The sequence below is a fragment of the Muntiacus reevesi genome, chromosome 11 (genome assembly GCF_963930625.1).
Source record: "Muntiacus reevesi chromosome 11, mMunRee1.1, whole genome shotgun sequence".
Taxonomy (NCBI): domain Eukaryota; kingdom Metazoa; phylum Chordata; class Mammalia; order Artiodactyla; family Cervidae; genus Muntiacus; species Muntiacus reevesi.
The window spans coordinates 30,094,114-30,121,857 of NC_089259.1; the positions used below are offsets into that span (position 1 = coordinate 30,094,114).

The window sequence follows — 27,744 nt, forward strand, 5'->3', positions numbered from 1 at the left end:
TCCACCCAGCGTGGACCGCGACCCTCGGCTCGCCGGCTCGCCAGCCTGGGGCGTCCGCGTGCCGCGCGGCTGCAGCGCCCATTCTGCGGCCTCAGACCCCTCCCGAGCGAGGTGGACGGTGGCTGGCTTCAGTTGTCCCCACGCTCATCGAGAGGGTTCCGGGACTCCCGGCGGGGTGGGTGGAGGAGCAGGCAGCTCCGGTCGTGCCTCCTCCCCGGTCGGGGGCCGCCGAGCCCCTGCGACCTCCCGGGTGGAACCGCGCCCAGTCTCCCCCGCCACAGTTGGGGAGCACCGGGCGCGGCGGAGCGCGGGCTGCGGACCACGGCGGGCACGTGGGCTCGGCCGCAGCGCTGCGCCAGGCACCGGCGCCCCGGCACAGCCCCTGCGGGTGGGGAGAGGGATGCTCCCCCCCTTTCCACTTTGCACCAGTCCGAGGGAATTTGCGGTCGGTGACGCGCATCCTTAAGCGAGCCACCTGCAGCGCGGGGCGCGCCGCGGAGGGCGGCATCGCAGGGCTGGGCCGGCGCGGCCTGGGGACCCCGGGCTCCGGAGGCCATGCCGGCGTTGGTGCGCCTGGGCGGCCGGCTGCCGCTGCTCGGTAAGGCCCCGCTCGCCCGCTCGAGCCCCCGCGGCCCCCGGCCCCCACCCGGCACGGGCACCGGGCGCGCGCCTCCTCCGTCCCCGCCGCCGCGCGCCTCCCCGCCCCGCTCCGTCCCTCGCTCCCGCGCCCCTCCCCTCTTCCGCGCCCTCCCGACTCGCCCTGAAGTCACCCGCGGCCCCAGCCGGGCCCACCGGGCGTTCTCTTCCCGCTGGTCTCGCGTCGCCGGTCGGGCTCGGGGCCGCAGTCCCCACCGGCCGTCCCGACCGCGCGGGCGGCCTCGCCGAATCGGTGTCTGCGGGGCCCGGGCCGCCCCGCCCGTCCGCCCGCCCGGCGCGCCCGGGTTCTGGGCCAGCCGCCCGAGTCTGCGGCCCCGAGCTGGGCGCCGGGGGGCCGGGACCTCGCGTGCGCCGACCCCGGTACCACAGACTCCTGGGTGGCGTCTCCAACTCTTCTTTTGAGGTTTTGATTTCGGGAGTGAACTCTAATGGGAAAAGGCGCCCGGGTTCTCCCCAAAGCGAGTCATCTCGGGTAACGACCCCCCACCCCGCCGAATGTCGACTGGATCAATGAGTAGATACTTTGGGAAATATTATGCAAACGGGATTTACATCTTAAAATACCCGCTGCCCCCTCCTCTTGTACTCGATTTTTATCCTGGCGTTAAACCCCAAGAGGCTTTTCAAGGACTCAGCTGACTGTTCCCAAATAATCTGGATAGCATAATTGTTACCGGGGGAAAAAAATCCTCTTTAGATCCAGTTCATCTGTTTGGAAAGAGGAGAGGGTTGATTTGCGTCTAGGGTGAAGGAGGCAGAGTTTGGGGGGCTAGGAAGCCTCGGATCGTGTCCTAGTTCTGCAGCCTTGGGGGACCATTACTCACTGCCCCTGGCCCGCCTGTCCTGCTCTGTCCACGGAGGGAGTCTGACTGTGTCTTCTCCAATTCCCAAACCCTAGCAGTCTGTCTTGCATCTTCTCTGGTCCGTGGAGAAAATACTTGCAGTATAGATGTGCAGGAATTATTTCCAGTAGCTTTTGTTTCAAATAATTCAGAATTATAGAGTTTAAAAAAATGGAACATAAGAGGGAAAGAGTAGAAAAGCATCTTGCATTTCTTAAACATCTCTGTTAATTGGTAAATATGTACATTTTAAATGTACAGTACAATATGTTTTTCAGAGTCTATTACAAAAAGTTAGCTTTCTGTTAATGTGTAACATGAAGTGGTAAGTGGGTTTTTCAGTCACATGCAAAGGCTTTGGGAAAGTATAAACATCAGTACATGCAACTGTATATAAGCTGCATTGAATTCTTTTATATTTCAGGACAATCTCAGAAATTCCTACATCTCTCTCCAGATTTTTCTAAATGGGGCATAATTCACAGATAGCAAATATGCACACATCTTAATTGTACAACTCCATTAGGTTTTACATACATAGTGAGTGAAGTGAAACTCACTCAGTTGTGTCCGATTCTTTGTGACCCCATGGACTATACAGTCCATGGAATTCTCCAGGCCAGAATACTGGAGTGGGTAGCCTTTCCTTTCTCCAGGGGATCTTCCCAACCCAGGGATGGAACCCAGGTCTTCCGCATTACAGGCGGATTCTTGACCAGCTGAACCACCAGGGAAGCCCTTTATATACACAGGTACCTGCCTAATCATTATTTCATAAAGATACAGAGCAATTCAAACTCTGCCCCCTCTGATTTACCACCCCCTTGCCTGAGGTAGCCACTATTCTGACTTTTTTTAGAGAGGAAAAAAAGTGGTGTGAGTTTTATTAGAATCACACTGGTTTAGTCACATTTACTATTCTGACTACTGATTCCATGGTTTTTCCTGTTTTTTTGAACTACATGTAAACCAAACCAAACCATTATTATGTGCTTTTTAAATGTTCAGTTTTTTTTCACTCAGCATTGTGATTGTAAGATTCAACTTTGTTCTTAATAATTGTGGTTTTTTCTTTTTTGTTTTTTTTTCAATTGCTAGGTGCTTTTTCCTTAGTATGACTAGACTATGCAATCTATCCATTCTATTGTTGAAGAACACTGTATGTATCTCCAGTTTTGTGTAGTGAAGGGTAATAACACTGCTGTGAATACTCTTTTACATGTTTGGGAGCAGAAACACTCATTTCTCTTTGGATGATACCCTCAAATCAAATTCCTAGATTATAGAGAGAGGCATATGTTAGTTTTGGTAGATTTTGTACAGCAGTTTTCTGAAATGGTTGCACCAGTTTACCTTCCCACTAACAGCATATGGAGCTCCTTGGCACATCTTTGTCAAGACTTGCCATTACAGATTTCCTTGAATGAAGCAACATAAAGTGAGAGGCTAAAAAACAAGGACTTCAAATGTTAAAAAAGCTCTAACTACCTTGAATTGTCAGATGCGATTCCCATTTCCATTATACTGTAAGCTCTACCTTCAAGAATGATGAGGTGTTCTAAGTAGTGCTTAAAGAATGGACACAGACTCTTCATGGCCCTAATTGCATTCTGTACTGATCATGGCTAGGAAGAAGATTTCAGGATCTCAGTAACTGTGATAAGTGTTGGGAAATTCATATTCAGAGCTTTGACCTCCACATTTAGTTGACATCCTTTGATCTTGCTGCTTATCTTACTTTGTTTGCCTGTGACCTGGTAGCCTAAGGGGGACCAACTCAGAAGGAGGTAGACAGAAGGGATGCTCGGTAAGGTTTGGATTGGATGCGGACACCAGACCTGGTGACCTGGTGTTAAGATTCCCTTTTGTCCTAAAAGCCTCATTCTAATCCACGCCATCCTACAAGTTTAGACTGGCTGTTCATTTCTTCTTGGTTACTTTGAATGGATCTATAATAAATTGTCCTCTTAGGTTTCATTATTAAATACTTGGCTCCACTTTTTATAACTAAAAAAGCACTTTCTTTAACCCTTTAGTTATCAGTAAAGATTTCATTCTTGTTGAAGTTTCCTGTTGTTTAGCTGGAGAACAGTCAGGTAATGAGATCTTAAGTATGGGAGAGGAAGACATTTATATTCCAGGGGGTGGAAAAAGATGAAGAGGGAGCCTGCATCAGGAAGAAAAAGAAATTTATTTGACAAACTTTTATTGAACACCTATTTCAGTGCTAGGCACCATGAGGGTACAAAGATGATAAAGATGGGGACGAGGGAATGTACATATAAATAGTTAATTCAATTCTATTTTAAAATTGCATGGTCATTGCCTTTCTCCAAGAAAACATTTCAGCACAAAGTTTGCTTTCAGTTAGTTAAATCTTCCAATACAGTTGTCATGATCCATAGATATCTGTAGAAGGAAGATAGCGTGAATCCCAGGATTTTCGTTGTCTAAGACTACTTACACATGGATATTACTGGATTTAATGGCTGTGGGAATGAAATGACTCTTTCATTTGAAATTTTAAAAATGGACTGTTCCAGAATGAAATATGGCCATTTATTTTTTTAAGATTCTAGGAAGAAGCAATTTTCCAAATGGTTCTTTGAACAAATTTGTTGGCTGCATTTTCCTCCCCAGAGAGCATCCCTGCTCGATTGAGAAGCCCACAGGATGGCTCAGCTTCATGACTTTCTCTGCAATTCCTTTTATTCCCCTCATCTTTTTTATCCTCTGATGAAACTCAGGAAGCAATGTGACAAGAGCCCTTGTCAGTGTTCAAGATTGTGATCTCTCTCAATCTCCAAATAGCCACCAGATATTGCCTTAATCTTTGGGTCAAGATTCTGATTTGGTTTAAAAAAAAAACAACAAATAATCTCAAAAGTATTGTATTTTATTTGTTCTTGATTTTGAAAAGGACTTTGAAGAGGAGAGGAATAAGAACTTGGGGGACGGAAATTGAGGGGCTGAAAACTAGCTTGGCCTCATTTTTAATTTGCTTAGCTTGTTCTTGCCACGATGCTGTACCCTTTGCTATTCACTCCAAAATACCAAAGTCTTGTGAATTTCACAAGACTGAATAAAGCTTTTGATTTTCATCAAGATGAGTTTGTGATCTTACTATTTTTCAAATATTGATTTCCAAAAAAGTCTTAGCTTCATCTTAGGTGGCCATAGTTCTATGGCTGAAGGTTTTTCTGTTGTTTGGGGGTCTGTGAGATTTACCTATATGTGACTGCATTACCTCTATGGCTAGATCATCCTTAAGCCTTCAAGTGATAACAGCTTTTGTAGAACCCTCTGATGATCGTTAGTTGGAATCACGCAATTCTGTTCGATGGGTCCCAACACATGTAGAGGAAATTTAAAAATAATATAAAGTACACACACACTGTTCTTTTGTGGCTAGAGGAATTGCGTAAGATCCAAAAGAGGAACTATTATTATTTTTTTAGGTTAAACAGTAAAAGTATTTTTTCACTGCTGTCATTGTAAGTCCATTGGTAGCCAAGAATCTGCCATAAAATTATTTGCAGCCTACTTTAAAACAGGATATTGTCATTATTTCTTTAAACCATTATGTTTTTTAAAACTTTGATTTATTTATTTTTGGCTGTGCTGGGTCTTCCTTGCTGCTTGGGCTTTTTTTCTTCAGTTGTGGCTACTCTCTAGTTGTGGGTGCGCGGGCTTCTCATCACCACGGCTTCTTTTATTCTAAAGCACGGACTCTAGGCGCTTGAGTTTCAGTACTCGTGGCAGTGGGCTCAGTAGTTATGGCTCCCGGGATCTAGAGCACAGACTCAATAGTTGTGGAGCACGGTCTTAGCTGCTCCTCCACATGTGCGTTCTTCCCAGATTAGGGATTGAACCCATGTCTCTGGCAGATTCATGACCACCGAGTTAACCAGAGAAGCCGCTGCTTTGCTATTTGAATTACAATGTTCCTAATGTTAGGGGTTCTGTGCTTGGAGGTCTTGCAATTGAATATGTTAGGGTGAGCAACACAGTCAGAAAACCTGAGTTCTTTATTCTGGCCGGGAATGTCTCTGCACTTAAGCTCCTCATTTGTGAAAGGGAGATAAGCAATATCTTACCGCTTCATCAAATAATACCTGTAGAGTGCAGCTTCATCCCTTGTCAGACAGGTGCTTCGCAGAGAGATGCCTCAAGTTGGGAGGAATCGTCAGGATTTAGTTACAGGGTTTCTCTCCTTGCTTTCTTAGACCCTTGGGAGCACCATGTGGTCCAGCCAGATGCCACATGGTTCAGATTCCTGCTCACAGTCTAATGTTGGGGGTGTTGGTAGCACAGGGTAATCATGTAAAAGGAAAACTGCAGTGTAATTTTAGAAATAAGGACCGAGGTTGAGCCTCCAACACAGACTGAGAAAATCAAGCAAAACTTCCCAGAAGAGGTGATGTCAAATCTTGATTAGAAAGTTAAGACTTAGGTGCTTCCCTAGTGGTCCAGTGACTGAGATTTAGTGCTCCCAATGCAGAGGCCCTGGGTTTAATCCTGGGTTGGGGAACTAGATCCTAAATGCCACAACTAACTGTTCACATGCCCCAACTAAGATCCAGCGCAGCCAAGTAAATAAATAAAAGAAAGGTAAGACTTGACAGGGGAAGGGGAGAATAAGGACTTTCCAGGCAAACAGGACAGTGAAGAGAACAGTACAGAGGTCAGAGTCACGGAGCAGACGGACTCTGTAATTCCATCCTGAGTTGCTGAGGCACAATGTATAAGGCCCCCAGGATCGGGGAATTCTCATTTAAGAAGCTGTCAACTCAGAAAAAGAAGCCTGTTCAATGGGTAGCTTCCAGAGGCTCAGATGTGTATGATGTGTAAGGAGTGTTTTCGTGATGTGATAAAGGACTTGGGTGTTCTCCTGTGGTCCAAGAGTCTCTGGAGGGGGTCCATTGTGTCCTTTAGGGTGTGTGTGTATATTGTGTGTATGTGTGTATATGTGTGTGTGTGTATTTGTATATGTGTGTATGTACGTGTATGTATTTGTATATTGTGTATGTGTGTGTGTATTGTGGGTGTGTATGTGTGTATGTATATTACATGTGTATGTCTCTGTATTGCGTGTATATGTGTATATATTGTGCATATGTGTGTGTTTGTGTGTGTGTGTTGGTGTGTTATATGTATGAATGTATGTGTATATTGTACATGTTTTTGAGTGTGTATGTGTGTGTATAGTGTGTGTATGTGTGTGTATTGTGGGTGTGTGTGTATGTGTGTGTATAGTGTGTGGGTGTATTATGTGTATGAATGTATGTGTATATTGTGCGTGTGTATGAGTGTGTATATTATATGTGTATGTGTGTATGTCTGTATTGTGTGTATATGTGTGTATACTGTGTGTATGTGTGTGTTGGTGTGTGTGTTGGTGTGTTATATGTATGAATGTATGTGTATATTGTGCGTGTGTTTGAGTGTGTGTATGTGTGTAGTATTTGTGTGTGTGTGTGTGTGTGTGTGAGGGTTAATTGCGTCCATCAGATTCTTCAGCGTGGCCTGTGACTCAAGAAGGAGTAGGGGCCAGTGCTGTAGGTTGTTCAGGGGTTTGAAGGAGAGGGGTGACGCATGTTGGAGCGCTGCTATGTATTCCAGAAGGACAGTTTTGGGGTCTGTGTTGAGGATGGACGTCAGGCAGACAGGCCATGGCAGAGAGGTCAGCGAGGAAGCAGTTGGCAGTCGTCCAGGCCAGACGCGACAAGGACAAGAGTTGGGGCGGTGGTGACAGAGAGGCAGAGCCATGCAGAGATGTGGGGATTATCTGGAGGTCAAAATGTCACGGCTTGGCAGCTGCCTGGATGATGGGAAGTGGGGGAGAGGGAGGAGTTGACAGTGACTTCTGGCTTTGGGGACCGTGGGTGTGCTGGCACTAACAGAGGAGGGGGTAGGGGGCGGAAGGAAAGGGGGGAGTTCAGTCTGAGCGTCAGGTTCCTGGGGGCCGCCCAGATATGTAGCTGTACACATAGGAGGTATGGATTTGGAACTCCTGAGCAAATGGACTGTCGTTTACTAAAATCATGAGAAAGAGCAGACACTGGCGAGGAAGACAGCGATGAGTATCCCAGGTGCGAGGAAGAGCACACGAGTCTCCTTCCCGGGACTCACACTGACCACTCCTGGCTCTGCGGGCCACCATGTATATGGGGTGGGAGAGTTCCCCACACCAAGCAGTTCTTGGGCACCAATTGGATGTCCGACAGTTTAACTCAATTCTGACACTCTCTCCCCAGAGATAGCATCAGACCCCACAGGTTAAGGGCTCAGAGCCCTCTTGACCCCCATCAGATGTCAGTGTCAAGTCCAGGTGGCCACCAGCACAGGCTGTAAGTCAGAGGTTCCCAGGACCCCCTCCTTGAGTTTGATGACTTTGCTGGAACAGCTCACAGAATTCAGAAAAACAATTTGCTTGCTAGATTACCAGTTTATGATGAAAGGATATAACTCCAGGATAGTCAGGTGGAAGAGATGCAGAGGGCAAGGCAAGGGGTGTGGGGAGGGCTCGGAATGTCATCCAGTTCCCCAACCCAGAAGCTCACCGGACCTCTCAGTTCAAGAATTTTTATAGAGTTTAATTAGCACATGCCCCTCCCTGTTTGCCCAGAGGTCAGCTTTCAGCTTCACCCCTCCAACCTCTGGATCTTTCTTGGGACAACCCCAGCTCTTGGGGCTGCAGAGGCGACCCGCCCTAAGTCACCTTGTTAGCATAAACTCAGGAGTGCCCAAAAGGGACTCATTGTGAATAACAATAGACACCCCTGTTGCTCAGGAAATGGATTTTAGAAGCTTTGTGCCAGGAAAGAGTGCTTCCCAGGTGGTGCAGTGGTAAAGAACCCACCTGCCAATGCAGGAGACGCAGGTTCAATCCCTGGGTTGGGAAGATCCCCCAGGGGAGGAAATGGCAACCCACTCCAGTATTCTTACCTGGAGAGTCCCATGGACAGAGGATCCCCGGGGGCTACAGTCTATGGGGTCACAAAGAGTCAGACACGACTGAGCACGCGTGCATGGTGCTGAGAAAGACCAAATACATTTCGATCTAAGGCCAAGTATATTTGTTATACCACATGGGTCTACTGTCCTCTTTTACCAAATGAGGAAAGTGGTACCCAAAGAGGTCAGATGACTTGCTGAAGTTCAGGGTTATCACAGCAGGTAACTGGCTCCTAAAACAACTGGCTCTGAAAGCCAATGGGACTTGTGTCCAAGAGACCCTAGCAAACAAAGAAACAGTTTGTAAAGGGTTGGCAAAGACTCACTGTGACTATACTCCCAGGCTCAGTGCTGAGTCAGCAGACAGAAACATCCTTCTCCCAGTCTTTTCCTTAAAGAGGCCTATTTGAAAAAAAAGAAAACTTTTATTGAAGTATAGTTGGTTTACAATGCTCTAGTAGTTTCTAGTGAACAGTCAAGCAATTCAGTTATACATATGTGTATATACATATTCTTTTTCAGATTTTTTCCACTGTAGGTTATTACAAGATAATGAACATAGTTCCCTCTACTATACAATAGAACCTTGTTGTTTTTCTCCTTTATATATAGTAGTGTGTATCTGTTAATCCCAAGCTCCTAATTTATCCCTACCCCAGCCTTCACCTTTGGTAACCATAGTTTGTTTTCTATGTCTGAATCTGTTTGTTTTGTAAATAAGTTCATTTGTACCATTTTTTAGATTCCACATGTAAGTGATACCATGTGATATTTGTCTCCCTCTGTCTCATACTTCACTTAATATGATAATGAGTAGGTCCATCCATGTTGCTGCAAATGGCATTATTTCATTCTTTTTTATGGCTAAGTAATATTCTATTGTATATGTATACCTCATCTTTATCCGTTTCTCTGTCGATGGGCATTTAGGTTGCCTATGGGTCTTGGCTATTGTAAATAGTGCTAGTATGAACATTAGGGTGAATGTATCTTTTTGAATTATCATTTTGTCCAGATATATGCCCAGGAGTAGGATTGCGGGATCATATGGTCACTCTGGTTTTTGTTTTTGGCCATTCCATGCAGCTTGCAGAATCTTAGTCCTCCAACCAGGGATCAAACCCAGACTCCTGACAGTGGAAGCATGAAGTCCTAACCACTGGACCACTGGAGCATTCCCTCTATTTTTATTTTTTTAACAAGCCTCCATACTGTTCTCCATGGTGGCTGTACCAATTTAAATTCTCACCAACAGTATAGAGGGGTCCCCTTTTCTCCATACCCTCTCCAGCATTTATTATTTGTAGACTTTTTGATGATGGCCATTCTGATTGGTGTAAGATGACACTTCAGTGAAGTTTTGATTTGCATTTCTCTAATAATTAGCAATGTTGAGCATCCTTTCATGTGCCTATTGACCATCTGTATGTCCTCTTTGGAGAAATGCCTATTTAGGTCTTCTGCCCATTTTTGATTGTTTTTAAAGAGGTCTGTTTTCAGCCTAGTTTAACATACATCTAGGAGCTGACTGCAATTCTGCCTGAGCCTGGGGAGGCTAAATGCACCATTTACACATTTCCCCTCTCGTTTCTCTCTGAAAGGAGCTTATACATGTATCTAAAACCATGACCTTTGTGACTGCCACCCAGAGGACACATTCCTTGATCTGGTGGCCAGCAGGACTTGCATTTGTGGGTCCCACTGGCCTGCAGTGAACAAAGAAGCTGTTATTAACTGACTATACTTTAGGGCTCAGTGCAGAGAAAGCATACAGAAACACTAGCTCCCATTCTTTCCCCGAAAGAGCTCTGCTTGTGTGTTTTAAAAGCCACTGCCTGAGAGTCCAGCTTCATTGTGCATCTAGGTACTAATTGAGATCTTCCCTTTGTTGTCATTGTTTTTCAGTTGCTAAGTTGTGTCTAACTATTTGAGACCCCTTGGACTGCAGCACACCAGGCTTTCCTGTCCTTCACTATCTCCCAGAGTTTACTCAAACTCATGTCCATTGAGGCAGTGATGCCATCCAACCATCTCATCCTGTCAGCCCCTTCTCCTTCTGCCCTCAGGCTTTCCCAGCATCAGGGTCTTTTCCAGTGAGTCAGTTCTTCTCATCAGGTGGCCAAAGTACTGGATATTCAGCTTCAGCATCAGTCCTTCCAATGAATAATCAGGGTTGATTTCCTTTAGGATGGACTGATTTGATCTCCCTGTGGTCCAAGGGACTCTCAAGAGTCTTTGCCAGCACCACAATTGAAAAACATCAATTCTTCGGCACTTAGCCTTTTTTATGGTCCAACTTTCACATCCATACATGGAAAAACCATGGCTTTGACTATATGGACCTCTGTCAGCAAAATGATGTCTCTACTTTCTAATATGCTGTCTAGATTAGTCATAGCATCCAAGGAGCTATCGTCCTGAATTTCATAGCAGTCACCAATGATTTTGGAGCCCAAGAAAATAAAATCTCCCCTTTAGGGCACTAGCAAATCATGACGCATCCTTACTACTGGGAGCCAATAAGCACAAAAAAGGTAATTTGAGAAACCACCAAGAACTAAGCCTGGGTGGAAGGATGAGATTTCTTCTACAAGAGGCTATTCTGTGAAGACTAGGATAATATGGCTGTTTTATCTAATCCACAGAAACCAACACAGATAATCAAAAATGAAGAAAGAAAGGAGCGTGTTCCAAACAAAAGAATAAGATAAAACTCCAGAAACAAACCTTAGTGAACTGGAGATAAGTGATTTACCTGTAAAGAGTTCAAAGTAGGACTTCCCCGGTGGTCCACTGGTTAAGAATCCTCTTGCCAAAGCAGAGCATGTAGGTTCTTCCTGGTCCGGGAAGATTCCGCATGCTGTAAGTCAACTGAGCCCATTCATCACAACTACTGAGCCCGCACTCTAGAGCCTGTGTGATCCAGCAAGAGAAGCCACGGCAATGAGAGGTCTGATAACCACCACTAGACAGCAGCCCCCACTCTCTGCAACAAGACAAAGCCCGCAGGCAGCAAAGAAGACCCGGCGCAGCCAAAAATAAATAAATAAATAGTTGTTTTTTAAAAAAGAGTTCAAACTAAGAGTCATAAAGATGCTCACTGATGCTCCCTGAGAACAATACATGAATAAAGTGAGAATTCCCACAGAGAGAGAAAGCTTAAGAAGAATACAATAACTGAAAAATTCAGAAAAGAAGTTCACCAGCTGACTGGATGTAGTGGAAGAGTTACTGAGATCAAAGACAGAGCAGTGGAATTCATCCAATCAGAGGAGCAATAAGGGAAAAAAGAAAAGAGTGAAGACAGTTTAAGGGACTTAAGAGATACCATCAAACTAAACTAATAGTCATATTATAGGGGTCCCAAAAGACGAAGAGAAAGAGAAAGGGCACAATATTTATTCAAAGAGATAATGGCTGAAAAATCCCCTCATCTGGGGAAAAGCAACAGACATCCAGGTCCAAGAAGTCCAGAGACTTCCAGATAAGATGAATGTAAAGAGACCTCCTGAGACACGTTATAGATACACTGTCAGAAACTAAAGACAAGGAGAAAATCTTAAAGGCAGCAAGAAGAAGAAAAAACAACTTGTTTTATACAGAGGACCCTCTGTAGTACTAGCAGCAGATTTTTCAGCAGAGACTTTGTAGGCCAGAAAGGAATGGCATTATATATTTGAAAAGCTAAAAGAAACAAAACAAAACAAAACAAAAACAGCTAACCAAGAATACCTGGCAAACTGTCCTTCAGCAATTTTTTGAAAACTACTTATTTATTTTATTTATTTGGCTGTGTTGGGTCTCAGTTGCAGCATGCAGGATCTTTTTCTTTGCAGTGCATGGACTCTCTGTTTGTGGTAGTGGGCTCACTAGTTGTGCTACGTGGACTCCAGAGTGCACTGGCTTCAGTGGTGGGGCTAGCAGGCTTAGTTGCTCCGAGGCACGTGGGATCTGCCCAAACCAGAGATCAAAGCTGTATCCCCTGTATTGGCTGGCGGATTCTTAACCACTGGACCACCAGGGAAGTTCCTAATCGGTTTTAAAGACACACACAGACTAAAAGTAAAGGGATGGAAAAAGATACTGCATGCTCATGGAAACCAAAAAAAGTAGAGATATCTATACTTACATCAGACAAAATAGACTTTAGCCAAAGACTGTCATAAGAGGTAAAAAGGGTCAATGGAAAAGAGGGTCACCCAGTAGAGGATATGACGTGTGTGAATATTTATGCGCCTGACATAGGAGCACCTAAAGAAATTAAGCAAATAAGCAAATGCTAACAGACCTGAAGGGAGAAATAACAGTGCAATCACACAAAGGGGATTCAGTATGCCAGTTTCAACAAAGGATAGATCATCTAAACGTAAAATCAATAAGGAAACATCTAAACGACGTGTTAGACTAGGTGGACCTAACAGACATCTACAGAACATTCCATCTAACAGCAGTGAATATACAGTCTTCTCAAGCTCACTTGGAACATTCTCCAGGATGTTTCTGACCACAGTGGTATGAAACCAGAAATCAGCTACAAGAAGAAAACTGGGAAATTCAAAATTATGAGATAATAAAACAGCATTTGCACGTTTTGTATCTCTATGTCAACGTTTTGGTAATGCTCACAATATTTCAAATGTTTTCACTATTATTATAGTTGTTTTGGTGATCTTTGATCAGTGATCTTTGATGTTACTACTACAATTCACTGAAGGCTCAGATGATGGTTAGCTTTTTTTTAGCAAGAGAGTATGTTTTAGTTAAGGTATACACATTGTATTCTTGGGGATAATGCTGTTGCACACTTAACAGGCTACACTGTACCATAAACGTAACTTTTATATGCACCAGGAAACCATAAAGAAGAAAAAAATGGCTGGTATACAAATAACCAGTCCTCAGTTGCACTAGCCTCACTTCAAATGCTTAATGCTAAATACAGCTAAGGACCACCCTGTTGAACAGCACAGATAAGGAATATTTCCATCACCCAAGAATGTTCCTTTGGAAAACACTTCTCTAAGGACCTCTGCTCAAGATTGATAGTAAGACTTGCCTTTTGTGAAATTATACTTCCTGCATACTTTCCTGTTGGCCACTTTCCCTTGATTACATTTTGTTTTATTGTAAGATGAATGCATATTTTCTTTTTAAGGTGTGCATGTATCAACATCACTGCCTTTGTTTGCTTTCACAGTTGTTTTTTCCGCAATGATATTCCAGACTATTACAAATCAAGATCTGCCTGAGATCAAGTGTGTTTTAATCAACCATGGAAACAATGATTCATCAGTGGGGACATCACCATCAAATCCCATGGTAAAGTAATAGTAAAATGACAATTTTAGCTATTTTCTCTGGAGACCATACTTTGTAAGCTATTGAGACCTGCTATGGCTTATGAGCTTTTCTTTTTACATATTTAAGTAACTATACACTCATATGGGGTATTGATGAGCATCTCTCCTCATTGTTACCTGGGAATCCATCCCAACATTCTCTTTGGGCTTAGATTCTGGAAGGACAGTGGTACTCAGAATGAATAAGAAACAAAGATTTCCTTTTCTCTTTAAAATAAAGCCAGGCTTCTCTCTCAAGCCCTGAATCTCTAAATTTCCAACTTCCTCCTGGGTTTACATAAATAGATTTTCTCCATTTGCTCATTAAGACCCACCTATATAATTTACTTCATTTCTATTTCCCCAAACATCTTGTTTTAATGGATTTCTGTTTACAGCCCCATCTAGATCCTAAGCTTGAAAGCTCAGCCTCACTTTGGACTGCTTCCTTTCTCTGCCCTCACATTTGGTCAGTTACCAAGTCTTATCAATTTCCTTTCTTTCCTAGTTCTCATTTAACCACCTCATATTCTCCAGTCTCCCTGCCACTTCCCTAATTCCAGCCCTCATTGTCACAATAATATTGTAAGTGACTTCTTCCTTCTACAGTTCAGTTCAGATAGGGCTGCCAAACTTTTTTATTTTTTTCTTAATTTATTTTGGGCTGCACCGAGTCTCTGTTGCTTTGCACGGGCTTTGTCTGGTTGCAGATATCTGGGGCTACTCTAGATGCTGTGCCCAGGCTTCTCTTGCTCCGAGCACAGGCTCTAGGATGTGCGGGCTTCAGCAGAGTGGCACACAGCCTCGGTAGTTGCAGTTCCCAGGTTCTGGAGCACAGGCTCAACAGGTGTGCCACACAGGCTTAGCTGCCCCATGGCATGTGGGATCTTCCCCACGCAGGGATCGAACCCGTGTCTCCTGCTTTGGTAGGTGACTTCTATACCCCTGGGCCACCAGGGAAGCCCCCAGACTATTCTTCTTGAGGCATAGCTACATCCGTTACAGCCTGGCTTGGTCTTCTCATGACTTCAGCTGACGTGCATATCACTCCATAAACTGGCTCTGACTCCTTCAAGTTCCACTCTTGTTTGTCATTACTCTTCTTAATGCTCTTCAGCTAACATAGCCTAGGTGTTTGCTCAAATGAAGGAAGCTTAAATGATCAAGAAACTGAAAATATTAGAAGTCTATATGCAATAAAAAGTGAACATAAATTAACCAGTTCTATGGTTTTTATCCAGTTAAGGATTCATACACAGCTATAATTACTCCGTTTTCTTTTATAGAGTACACATGGCACGAAAGCATAGTTTATTTATTTACTTATTTATCTGGGTTTAAATTTTTAACAGATATTGGTGTCATTAACACACTGGCTTGTTAATAATTAAGACATTTGGCATACATGATATCAGTGCAGACAAGAAAAAATTTTAGTATTATGTGCTGTGATGTTTTAAACTTTTAGTGTCTTTTCAATGTGAGAAAATAGCTGCACACATTTAAGCGCTTTCTTATTAAATCACGATCTTTAAAACAAAAAAAAAAATCCATGATGATTGGTCTTGGTTCCCAGTATTAAGCTCTGTATTATCTTTTTTATGTAGAGTAAATTGTATTCTTATGCAAATTCAGGATTGTACTAAGACCTAGTAGTTCCTAAACCACGTCAAGCAACCATCCTGACTGTGGCAAAACTGAACTTTCACCTTCCTGAAGCTGAAGCCACTCCTTCTGGATATTTTCCTACTTTGATGTGAGATAATTATTGGGGTGTCAGTGGCTTTTCTCAAAAGCAGTTGTGATTTCTTCCATAGTTCATGGTTCTCAGATGAGACATCTTTCTAAAACTCTTATAGTCAGAGGTTTTTGGAAGAACCAAGCACTTTTTAGTTGACAAAGCTGGCCAAGGCAGCTCTGATAAATAAGGAACTCCATCCTGAGTTATGTCACAGTATAGCCTGGAACCAAAATAGGATTATTTTACTGTTTCCACAATTCCCTTAATTGTTGTTTCAAATCTGAGATTTCCCATCATTATCATTTCTGTTTGAAGGTTAAGGTGGTGTGTCCTGAGTTTCTCCCCTACAAGACTACTATTTCTCCTTTGTAGTTAAAAAGGGTTGGGGGGAGATACAAATATTCTGTTTGTCCTCCGTTTTTCACCCACTGATTTGAGCGTCCACTGGTGGATCTTGCCTACAACCATTATTGTTGTGATGTTTTCCTAATGATGAGCTTCTTTTCCCCTTGTTCCCTCTACATTCATTAACTGGAATTCTTTTGCAAGGAAGAGCTGTCTCTTCTCTCCATTTTATTTATTTAATCAGGCTAGACTTATAGATACTTATTTTATTGCATGGATTATAGCCCCAAACTAACACTTTATTTTGTGGCTCAGATGTTTCCAGCTTTGATCATTGGGAACCACTTCAGCTTGGTTCCTGTGTCTTTTCCACATGTCCTCAAATTTTTTGAAGCACACCCTTACTTTTTGGCACTATAGCGTAGTTCAGATTCATCTTGTATTTTTCCTGTGTCAGCCCTTCTCCAAGAAGCGTTGGTTTCATGAAGAATAGTATTTATAAACCAAGATCTGAGAGCTGAGTGCTTATTGCTCCTGAGCATTGTCGCTTCTAGGCCTTCTTGGCAGACACAGGTAGGATACATATGTTTGTATACTACCCCCCATCCATACACACTATATTTATCTCTTTATCATCTCTATCTATCTATGTATCACCATGAGTTCATGCTGATAACTGTGAATTCAGTTCAGCACCAAAGGGTTCATTCTACCTTTCTCTCTTTCCTCAGTTGTACTTCTCTCTCTGACAGTAAGACCCCTGGCTTTCATGATCTAAAATAATTTACTTTATTATCATTCAATGAGAATATTCATTTCTGGTATAAATGGCAGCCCACTCCATTATTCTTGCCTGGAGAATCCCGTGGACAGAGTCTGTAGCCTGGTAGACTACAGTCCATGGGGTCGCAAAGAGTTGGACATGACTGAGGCGACTTAGCATGCACGCACTGGTGTGTCAGAATTGCGAACCCACATCCCAGTGAGAAAAAGATTTACCAACTAGAATACAGTGTGTGTGTGCTGTCTCTTCAGTCGTGTCCAACTCTTAGTGACCCTATGGACTGTAGCCCACCAGGCTTCTCTGTCCATGGGATGCTCCAGGCAAGAATACTGGAGTGGGTTGCCATGCTGTTTTCGCGGGGATCTTCCTGACTTGGAGACTGAACCCATGTCTCTAACATCTCCTGCCTTGGCAGGCAGGTTCTTTACCACTAGCGCCACCCTGAGAAGCCCCTGGGAATACAGTACTTGTGTGCAATTCTTTTTGTCTTTAACCTCATACCATCCAAAACATTCTTTTCCCAAGTTACTTAGGTTTGTTCCTTTCTTTCCCAATCCCTTCACTCTGATTATGTTAGTTATTAGATATGCAGTTAGATTCAGTTGCTTTGCATTCCATTTTGAGTTCCCCCATATCCTGGTTGACGTTGATGATCTATTTTGTGAGTAAATGGTATGGACCTAACAGAAGCAGAAGATATTAAGAAGAGGTGGCAAGAATACACAGAACTGTACAAAAAAGATCTTCACCACCCAGGTAATCACGATGGTGTGATCACTCACCTAGAGCCAGACATCCTGGAATATGAAGTCAGGTGGGCCTTAGAAAGCATCACTACGAACAAAGCTAGTGGAAGTGATAGAATTCCAGTTGAGCTATTTCAAATCCTGAAAGATGATGCTGTCAAAGTGCTGCACTCAATATGCCAGCAAATTTGGAAAACTCAGCAGTGGCCACAAAACTGGAAAAGGTCAGTATTCATTCCAATCCCAAAGAAAGGCAATCCCAAAGAATGCTCAAACTACCACACAATTGCACTCATCTCACACGCTAGTAAAGTAATGCTCAAAATTCTCCAATCCAGGCTTCAGCAATACATGAACCATGAACTTCCAGATGTTCAAGCTGGTTTTAGAAAAGGCAGAGGAACCAGAGACCAAATTGCCAGCACCCTCAGGATCATTGAAAAAACAAGAGAGTTCCAGAAAAACATCTATTTCTGCTTTATTGACTATGCCAAAGCCTTTGATTATGTGGATCACAATAAACTGTGGAAAATTCTGAAAGAGATGGGAATACCAGACCACCTGACCCATCTCTTGAGAAACCTATATGCAGGTCAGGAAGCAACAGTTAGAACTGGACATGGACCAACAGACTGGTTCCAAATAGGAAAAGGAATACATCAAGGCTGTATATTGTCACCCTGCTTATTTAACTTATATGCAGAGTACATCACGAGAAACGTTGGACTGGAAGAAGCACAAGCTGAAATCAAGATTGCCGGGAGAAATATCAATAACCTCAGATATGCAGATGACACCACCCTTATGGCAAAAAGTGAAGAACTAAAGAGCCTCTTGATGAAAGAGAAAGAGGAGAGTGAAAAAGTTGGCTTGAAGCTCAACAGTCAGAAAACTAAGATCATGGCATCTGGTCCCATCGTTTCATGGGAAATAGATGGAGAAAAAGTGGAAGCAGTGTCAGACTTTATTTTTTTGGGCTCCAAAGTCACTGCAGATGGTAATTGCAGTCATGAAATTAAAAGATGCTTACTCCTTGGAAGGAAAGTTATGACCAACCTAGATAGCATATTAAAAAGCAGAGATATTACTTTGCCAACAAAGGTCCATCTAGTCAAGGCTATGGTTTTTCCAGTGGTCATGTATGGATGTGAGAGTTGGACTGTGAAGAAAGCTGAGCGCTGAAAAATTGATGCTTTTGAACTGTGGTGTTGGAGAAGACTCTTGAGGGTCCCTTGGACTGCAAGGAGACCCAACCAGTCCATCCTAAAGGAGATCAGTCCTGGGTGTTCATTGGAAGGACTGATGCTGAAACTGAAACTCCAATACTTTGGCCACCTCATGTGAAGAGTTGACTCACTGGAAAAGACCCTGATGCTGGGAGGGATTGGGAGCAGGAGGGGAACGGGACGACAGAGGATGAGATGGCTGGATGGCACCATCGACTCGATGGACTTGATTTTGAGTAAACCCTGGGAGTCTGTGATGGACAGGGAGGCCTGGCGTGCTGCGATTCATGGGGTCGCAAAGAGTCGGACACAACTGAGCAACAGAACTGAACTGAATGAAACATGATTATGGCCCTGAAAGCTAAAGCTATGTGATAAAAGACATACTCAGAGAAGTGTCATGCCTTCTTCATCCCTACTTCCAAGTTTCCTCCTTTCCCCATCTATCTCCTGTACTGAGCCAGTCCCTTATGTTTTTTATATTAGCTCTGTATTTCTTGTGCACAAATGAGCAGATACATGTGTATTGTCTTAGCCTCTTTCCTTGTGACCCAAAGGATAGTGTAACTGAAAGTTAGAAACATTTTGAACCCAGCTTTCTCCACTTAGCATCTGTCCAGGAAATCACTGCAAATCAGTTCATGGAGCTTGTCCTCATCCTTCTCTATAATTGCGTGTCTTCGATTATGTGGATTGACCATAATTTATCCCGTCACTCTGCTGTGTATGAGCACTTAAGTGCTTTCCTATGTACCAGCACTTAGGTGATTTCTAATATTTTGCAATTATAAATGATGTTCAATCAATTGTTGGACGTATAGTCCTCAAAATAGGACTGGCTGAGAGGGTGAAGTGCACAGTAGTTATATTAGGTGTTGGTAAATTCCAGATTCCCCCTGTGTACCAGTTTGCCTTTCTCCAGCAATGTATGAGAGTGGATATTTCCTTATAGCCTCACCAACAAAATTTTGCTAGTGTGATAGATTAGTGCTATCTCAATGTTGTTTGAGTTTTTCTGATCATATGTGAGTTTGAACATTTTCTCATGTGTTCGAGAGCCATTCTTTATAACGTTTTTGTGAATTGTCTATTTATTTCTTTTTCACTTTTTTCTATCGTGTTTTGCTTCTGTGTCTCTCAATGTTAAAAAAATTCTTTACATATTAGGGGTATTAGCACTTTTATTTCCTTTATTTGTAATATGCATAGCAAATATTTTCTTCTAGCATGCCAAGGTTTTGTTATTGTTGTTCTTGCTGTAATTTATTCTGTGTCCATCTTTTAAGATCCAGATCAGTTGCTGCACTCCAGTGGAGCATCTCCACTCCCATTGTCCCTGAGTGGAAGTCACCTCTCCCGGCTCTGAAGGTCCAGAGCACTTAAATGCACCTTCCAAAGTAGTGGACTTCTGTTTCTCAGGCACATCACTTTTCACTTTGTTTTGTTTTTTCTTCCTGTTGTTGTTGTTCAGTTGCTCAGTTGTGTCTAACTCTTTGTGACCCCATGGACTGCAGCACACCAGGCTCCCCTGTCCTTCATCATCTCCTGGAGTGTGGTCAAACTCTTGTTCATTGAGTTGGTGATGCTATCCAAACATCTCATCCTCTGCTGCCCTTTTCTGAATTTGGGGGTAGCACAGTCTATAAAGCATTTTTATAAATGCTTTATAAAATATAGAGCACTATAAAGCACTTTAACAAACAGTCTATAAGCATTTTTAGAAATACAGGCTAAAATTATGTCTTTTCCTTAGAGAATTATCACTAATACAAATTTTAATCAGTGATATGTCCTCCATGGGTTATGATGCACTTGGGTGTTGTATGCAGTTGAAATCAGCATGTAGGTATTTGGCAGTTTCCAGCTAAAAGGGGAAGTTATTAAACCTGCACTTGTAGTAAACTCACGTTGTTTCGACGATGACACAGGCGTCAGAATCCCGGGAAGACCTGGCGTGTGCCTTGAGGCCCGAGGGCACAGAGACCATCTATGAAGCGGCCACGGTGCAGGTGGACGTGGCTGCATCCATCACGCTGCAAGTGCTGGTCCCCACCCCAGGGAACACTTCCTGTCTCTGGGTTTTTAAACACAGCCACCTAAACTGCCAGCCACACTTCGATTTACAAAACAGGTAAGCGGGAGCCAGGGCAGCAATGTGTAACCACAAGGATTTATGGAGGAATACTTTCTTCCCATAAAAAAAGACATTCTTGCTTCATTTGGAGTTTCTTTTCAAACTTCTGTAGACATCCATTGTTAACTCTTATCTCCAGTGAAATAAAGTGAACCAAAAAATTAGTTAGGACATGGATTCATGACACTTTATAGCAGTCAAAATGGACAGGGTAAGCAACACAAAAAGTGAGTCCTAATGTAAACTACGGACTGTAGTTAATATCAGTATCGGTTTATCACTTGTAGCAAATACACCACACATATGCAAGATGTTAGTAATAGGAAAACTGGGGTTGGTGGAGGGAATGGGGAAGGATGTGTTCGGGATCTCTGTGTTTATGCTGTTTTCCCATAAATGTAAAATTGTACTAAAAAATTAAGTCTATTAATTTAAAAAGTTATATAGACATATATGGTATATTTTGGGCCTAAGAAGGGCTTCCCAGGTGATGCTAGTGGTAAAGAATCCACCCGCCAATGCAGGAGACATAGGAGATGCAGGTTCGATCCCTGGGTCAGAAAGATTCCTTGGAGGAGGAATTGGCAACCCACTCCAGTATTCTTCCCTGGGAAATCCCCTGGACAGAGGAAGCTGGCGGGCCACAGTCCATGGAGTTGGATATGACTGAGGGACTGAGCAGCCAGGGCCTAAGAAGGTAGTGATAGCTGACAAAATGTAAAACAAATAGTGAACAGATCGTGCGGGACTTTAAAGGTGGCTTGTTTTTCAAAAATTTTATTTACTTATCTTATTTTTGGCTCCACTGGATCTTCATGGCTATGCGTGGGCTTTCTCTAGTTGATGCGGGTGGCGGCTTCTCTCTCACTCTAGTGCAAGGGCCTCTCATTGCAGTGGCTTCTCTTGCTGGATCACACAGGCTCCAGAGTGTGGCCTCAGTGGTTGTGGCACATGGGCTCGGTTGCCTTACAGGTTGTGGATTCTTCCCAGACCAGGGATCAAACCCAAATCCCTTGCATCGGCAGGCAGATTATAAACCACTGGACCACCGGGGAATTCCAATGGCTTGTGTTTTCATTTTATTTTGTCTTAAAGGTAAAAAATTAGAAAATTTCTCTTCCATTCTGGTTAAAGTAGCAAAGAGCTTACTAGTTAAAGTAGTGAGAAGCTTCTTTCTGGGAATTGCTGGCCTGTTTTGTTTCCCAGAATGATGAGCAGAATTGCAATGTGTGTGATACCATGAAACATTAGAAATTGACCTCTGTGTGCTGAGCATTGGTGTCAGGATCCAGAAACATGTCTTAAGATTGACAGCAAAGCCCTTAATCTAACCCTGTGCTGACTTCAGCCCCTGCTGTCCACGTCCAGGGAGGGTAGGAAGCAGGGGCATGGGCCATTTGAATGCCCACTTACTAACTCTACACTGCTTTATTCTCTAATTCTTGGGTTGCTCTGGCATCCCCAAACTGTAGTAGAGGCATTGTCTTTCTAGAAGCAACGCAGAAAACAGCCCCTCAATGACCCAAAGAGTGCTCCATGCCGCCTACCTGGGACATGGGAGAACACCCATGACTGGGTTGTACCGAGGATTCGAATTTGTTTCTATAAGGTCAGACCAACATTGAAGTAGTTTTCAGGCCAGTAGCTATAATTCTGAAGTCTGGTTCTAAACCTTAGAGCACATTCATTTTCCTTTCCTCTTTTGAGGCCGTATTAGTCACTTCTCTTTTTTTTTTTGCTTACGTTTACCTTGGGGTTAAGGCAAAGCACTCTGTTATTAAGAATTTTGCCTTAAAGAAACGTTCCAGTAATTTTATTAAAATCTAATACCACATGATTTTACCACTCTGTGTATGCTAAAAAGCATGTAAATGATCATTTTTTCTGCACACCACAGAATTCCAGTAAAACAAAATGAAATCTCTTCTTAGAGACTAATATATATATATATATTATGTATATAGATAGATAGGTATATAGACATATAGATATGCATATATGAAATGCCACAGCAGCTCTTGGAGTGAGACCAAAAAGAAAAATAAAAAATAAGGGTTCTTTTTACTCTGCTGAAAGATTGCCTTTTTTTGTTGTAGGTCAGGCAGCCAAAGTCATAGGTCTTTTGTGGGTTAGTTAACCTAGTACCAAGACATTTTTAGAAACTTCTCCATAGCAAAAAGTTACAGAATTTAAGGGCTTCCCAGGTGGTGCAGTGGTAAAGAATCGGCCTGCCATTACAGGAGACACAAGAGACACGGGTTGGACCCCTGAGTTGGGAAGAGCCCCTGGAGAAGGCAATGGCAACCCACTCCAGTATTCTTGCCTGGAGAGTCCCATGGACAAAGGAGCCTGGTGAGCTACAGTCCATGGGGTCGCAAAGAGTCAGGACACAACTGTGTGCGCACACACACACACTCACACAGAAATTAAATCTGCTCTCAGACTCATAACCAGACAGATCTGATAACCATCTCAGAGTTTTGTATGAGATACCCAAGAGTTCACACATGATACTAGGAATATGAAGAGTTCAGAGAAAGAAAGCATGTCAAAACACCTGCATGAGCTAAAAATACGTATTTGTTGTTGTTTTTTGGTTGTCAAGTCGTGTCCGACTCTTTGTGACCCTATGGACTGTATCCCGCCAGTCTCCTCTGTCCATGGGGATTCTCCAGGCAATAATACTGGAATGGGTTGTCATGCCCTCCTCCAAGGGATCTTCCTGACCCAGGGATTGAACCCACATCTCTTACATCTTCTGCATTGGCAGGCAGGTTCTTTACCACTAGTGCCACCTGGGAAACGAAGGCCCCTAGCCAGATTGATCTTTACCAAGTATCTGAAAACTTAGAAATACTCAGATTGAGACATCTCTCTCCTTATATCCATGTGATGTATCAGTGTAATTATTATCTCATAGGAAAATGCTTTGTGTCTGATTTTACTTGAATTCTTCCCTCTGGAGGGATGGGGTACAAAACAGACTGTTCTTAGTCTCAGCACATCTTGCTTGTTCCATCGTTTCGTTCTGCAAATGGGGCACCTAGGCATGTGACCAGGTGACTGGCAGATAAGCCTATGGAGGAGGCTTTGTCATTGGCAGGAATGATGCCCTGCTACCAAGGAAGGCATCCCACCAAGTCTATGTGGTTTTGGCGGGAGTTTTCCCTCCAAGGGGCTCAGGCAGCATGAGGTGAAGGCACACACTCCCCAGGGAGGGACCGGATCAAGGTCACGGTCAAACTAACAAGGCCCAGGCTGAGTGTCAGGTGCAGGACAGGAGCTTTGTTCTCCACGGAGATGAACCAGAGCTGCCCAACTGCCTTCTGACTCAGTGTGAAATTTGATGGTTTTTGTTTCACACGTTTTCCAAATTAACCAGTTCTCTTTCTTGTGTTTCAGAGGAGTTTTTTCCATGGTCATTTTGAAAATGACAGAAACCCAAGCTGGAGAATACCGCCTTTTGATTCAGAGTGCAGCTAACAATTATACAGTATTGTTTACAGTGAGTATAAGAAGTAAGTGCCATTTGCTCCTAGGTTTTCTCAATATTCTAAAGGGGTAGTTGGAATCAAAGAGCTCTTACCAGGTGCCCCAGACAGTTTAACCAGGTTTCCCTCGACATGTGACTGAATTAATTGAACTCACTTCAACCTCCCCCATCACCTGTTGAGACTCTGCTGTGACCCACAGACTGAGAGTGAGTGCTCTTCAGAACCTCTATTTTAGGGCTCCCCATTTTTTTTCACTGTCAGACGGATGACAAGGAAGAAGTGGAAAGCATTTTGACCTTAGAGTCAGAAGACCTGAGTCCTTATTCTGGATCTGATGTGACCACTTTGGGTGGGTCATGGCATCTTCTCTGAGCCAATGGGGATACACAGACATATCTCACAGGATCGCATGAGCTTAGGCAACAAGAATGTCTGTGTCTGCACTGTCCGGCAAGGTAGCCACTGGCCACAGGTGGCTGGTGAACACTTGAAATATAGCCAGTGTGACTGGGCACCAAAGTTGTCACTTTATTTAATTTTAATTGATTGAAAGTTGAATTTAGATAACCATTTGGAGCTGGTGGCTGTTGTGTTCATCACAACGCCCCCATCGCTGTGCAGACTATCAGGAGCAAGGCAGAGGTTCTCACCCGGGGTTTTGGGGGGCCAGGGGAGGACAGGGACACGCTGTGCAGTTGGCAAAACCACCTCCGGCATGTCTTCTGGCTTCTCCTTGTCTCCACTGAGTTCTGCCAGGCCTCGAGGTTGTGCAGACTCAGCCCTGTACCCCCTCCCCCCAACTGCTTTACCCCACATGACAAACGGGGACTAGAGGTGTACGTTCACATGGGTCCCGCTGCCTTTAGGGGCCAGGGCAGCACTCCAGAACCTCTGGTTCATCCACTGTAAAGCAAGCTCCCTGGCTGCACCTTGGTGTGACTTGCGGGCGGCAGGTGCAGTGCCTGTGTGTCCTGGCCCATAGCGGTGCGGGGCTCAACGACAGGAGGCTGAGCTTGGCCAGGTCTGCACTCCTGGCCTCCCTGCCCTGGGTCTTGCAGTCAGAGCTGCAAGCAGCAGAGCCATTAAGATTCCCACAAGGCTCATCTGAATGGGGCTGGGGACACGGTGTTAGGCTCCAAAGTCAGCCTGTCCGGCAAAAGCCAGTCAAAGTCAAAATCGGTCAACATTTGTTTTGAAAAGCCCACCAGTTACTCTGATATGTAAAGAACCGGGGTCCTAGAAGGTCAAAAGTCAAGAGGTACCTCTCATTGCTCTTTGATTTTAGTCTTGTTCCTGACCCCTCCCCAGTCCTCCACTCCCCTCTGAGACAGGAAGCGCTCAGGTTGGAAGAGAATGAGAAGTTTTTTGCTCTCTTTCTTTCCCTCTGTTTTTTTCCAAGTGTTGAATTTGTATAAAGTAAATGTGCCTCTGCTGTCTTTATTATACTTAGGGTAACTTTTTTTCACTTAAGATCTACAATGTACAAATGAAAAGAAAAAGATTTACAATGTAAAAATAGCACAACAATCATTCAAGTAAGTTGCAACTGCTTTTAACGGTGCTGCTGGGTGGTGGGATTCAAAAAAATCAGGTGGGTTAGAGTTGGCAGCAGTCAACATGAAAAAGAGGAAAGGGTTTAGTGAACCACAAGTTCAGTATTAACCAACAGTATGTTATGGTTGCTAAAAAAGGAAATCTGAACCTTGGCAGCATTCACAAAAATGTAATGTCTGGGTTAAGAAAATTCATGGAAAATTACTATTTACAGTTCTACATTTTTGGCAGATGAACATTGACAAAACAGAGCCACCAGAATAGGGAAGATCTTGGAATTCCTTAAGTTAGGAGAAGCTAAGGGAAATAAGAATGTTTAGCAAAGAAAAGGAAATATTTTGAGGAAAGCAGAAGATTGATTGCAGTGTAACGTAAAGGAAATTCTTCTGATGTGAGTCAGGAAACCTGGGCTAACTAGTTAAAAACATCTTCGATGGCAGTGGTCTTCCTTAACCTCAGGATGATTTTAAATATTGGAAAGATTTTCCCATGGAAGCAAAGCTTCACTTAAAAAAAAATTGCTCTAGAGGGTAGACTTGGGACCACTGGTCAGAAGCTACAGGAAGAGACGGTAAAACCTATGATACAATGGGAAAAGATGTTTGTAATTCACATAATCAACAAAGGTTGAATAGTCATAATAGGTAAAGAACTTCTATAAATCAATAAAAAAAAAACTAGTAGAAAAGTAAAAGACATGAGTAGGTATTTCACTGTATATAAACATGTTAAATTAATAGCTGAGACATGCAAATTAAGACCACAGTGAAGGGCTTCCCTGGTGGCTCAGGGGATAAGAATCCGCTAGCCGAGGCAGGAGACACAGGTTCGGTCCCTGATCCGAGACGATGCCACACGCCTTGGAGCAGCTAAGCCTGCGCACCGCAGCTAGTGAGCCTGTGCCCTAGAGCCGAGGAGCCACAACAACTGAAGCCTGTATGTTCTAGAGCCCGTGCTCTGCAACAAGAGAAGCCACCGCAAGAAGAAGCCCGCGCTCCGCGACGGGACAGAAGGCCCCGCCCGCTGAAACTAGAGAAAAGCCTGCTCAGCAACAAAGATCCAGCACAGCCAAAAATAAATAATAAAATAAATATATTTTAAATTATCTTTAAAAAGACCACAATGACATATGATTTTACACGCACTGGATGGTTGGAAACAAATTGTCATTGTGCGTGGATCCACACCGTAGGAATCAGAAGTTGCACTCCAAGGTCTATTGTTAAAGGAATGTACACACCTGCCTTGGTAGAAATGCATAGGATGTTCATAGCACCACTGTTGGTGATTCAAACTACAAGAAACACCCAAATGTCCCCTGCAAGAAGATGGAACAGTAGACTGTGATATATCCACCAGTGGAACACAAGGTAGTGGTAGCAAAATGAATTGAGCATCAGTTCAGTTCAGTCGCTCAGTCGTGTCCAACTCTGACCCCATGGACTGCAGCACACCAGGCCTCCCTGTCCATCACCATCTCCTGGAGCTTACTCAAACTCATGTCCATTGAGTCCATGATGCCATCCAACCATCTCATCCTCTGTTGTCCCCTTCTCCTCCCGACTTCAGTCTTTCCCAGCATCAGGGTCTTTTCCAATGAGTCAGCTCTTTGCATCACGTGGCCAAAGTTTTGGAGTTTCAGCTTCAGCATCAGTCCTTCCAATGAATATTCAGGACTGATTTCCTTTAGGATGGATTGGTTGGATCTCCTTGCAGTCCAAGGGACTCTCAAGAGTCTTCTCCAACACCACACTTCAAAAGCATCAATTCTTCAGCTCTCAACTTTCTTTGTAGTCTAGCTCTCATATCCATACATGACTACTGGAAAAACCAAAGCTTTGACTAGACGGACCTTTGTTGGCAAAGTAAATATCTCTGCTTTTTAACATGCTGTCTAGGTTGGCCATAACTTTTCTTCCAAGGAG

General features: G+C 43.6%; 1 protein-coding gene across 2 annotated transcripts in view; it reads left to right on the forward strand.

Annotated features, from left to right (window-relative positions):
• Positions 1-504: 504 nt before the first annotated feature.
• The window catches only part of FLT3 (fms related receptor tyrosine kinase 3), a 66,067-nt gene continuing 38,827 nt past the window's right edge, over positions 505-27,744 (forward strand). For both annotated transcript variants that reach the window (XM_065902051.1, XM_065902052.1), the window contains exons 1-4: positions 505-598; positions 13,654-13,775; positions 20,566-20,768; positions 24,174-24,289. In XM_065902051.1, the coding sequence (XP_065758123.1) occupies positions 556-598; positions 13,654-13,775; positions 20,566-20,768; positions 24,174-24,289 (484 nt within the window). In that variant the 5' untranslated portion in view covers positions 505-555. The remainder of the gene's footprint in view (positions 599-13,653; positions 13,776-20,565; positions 20,769-24,173; positions 24,290-27,744) is intronic.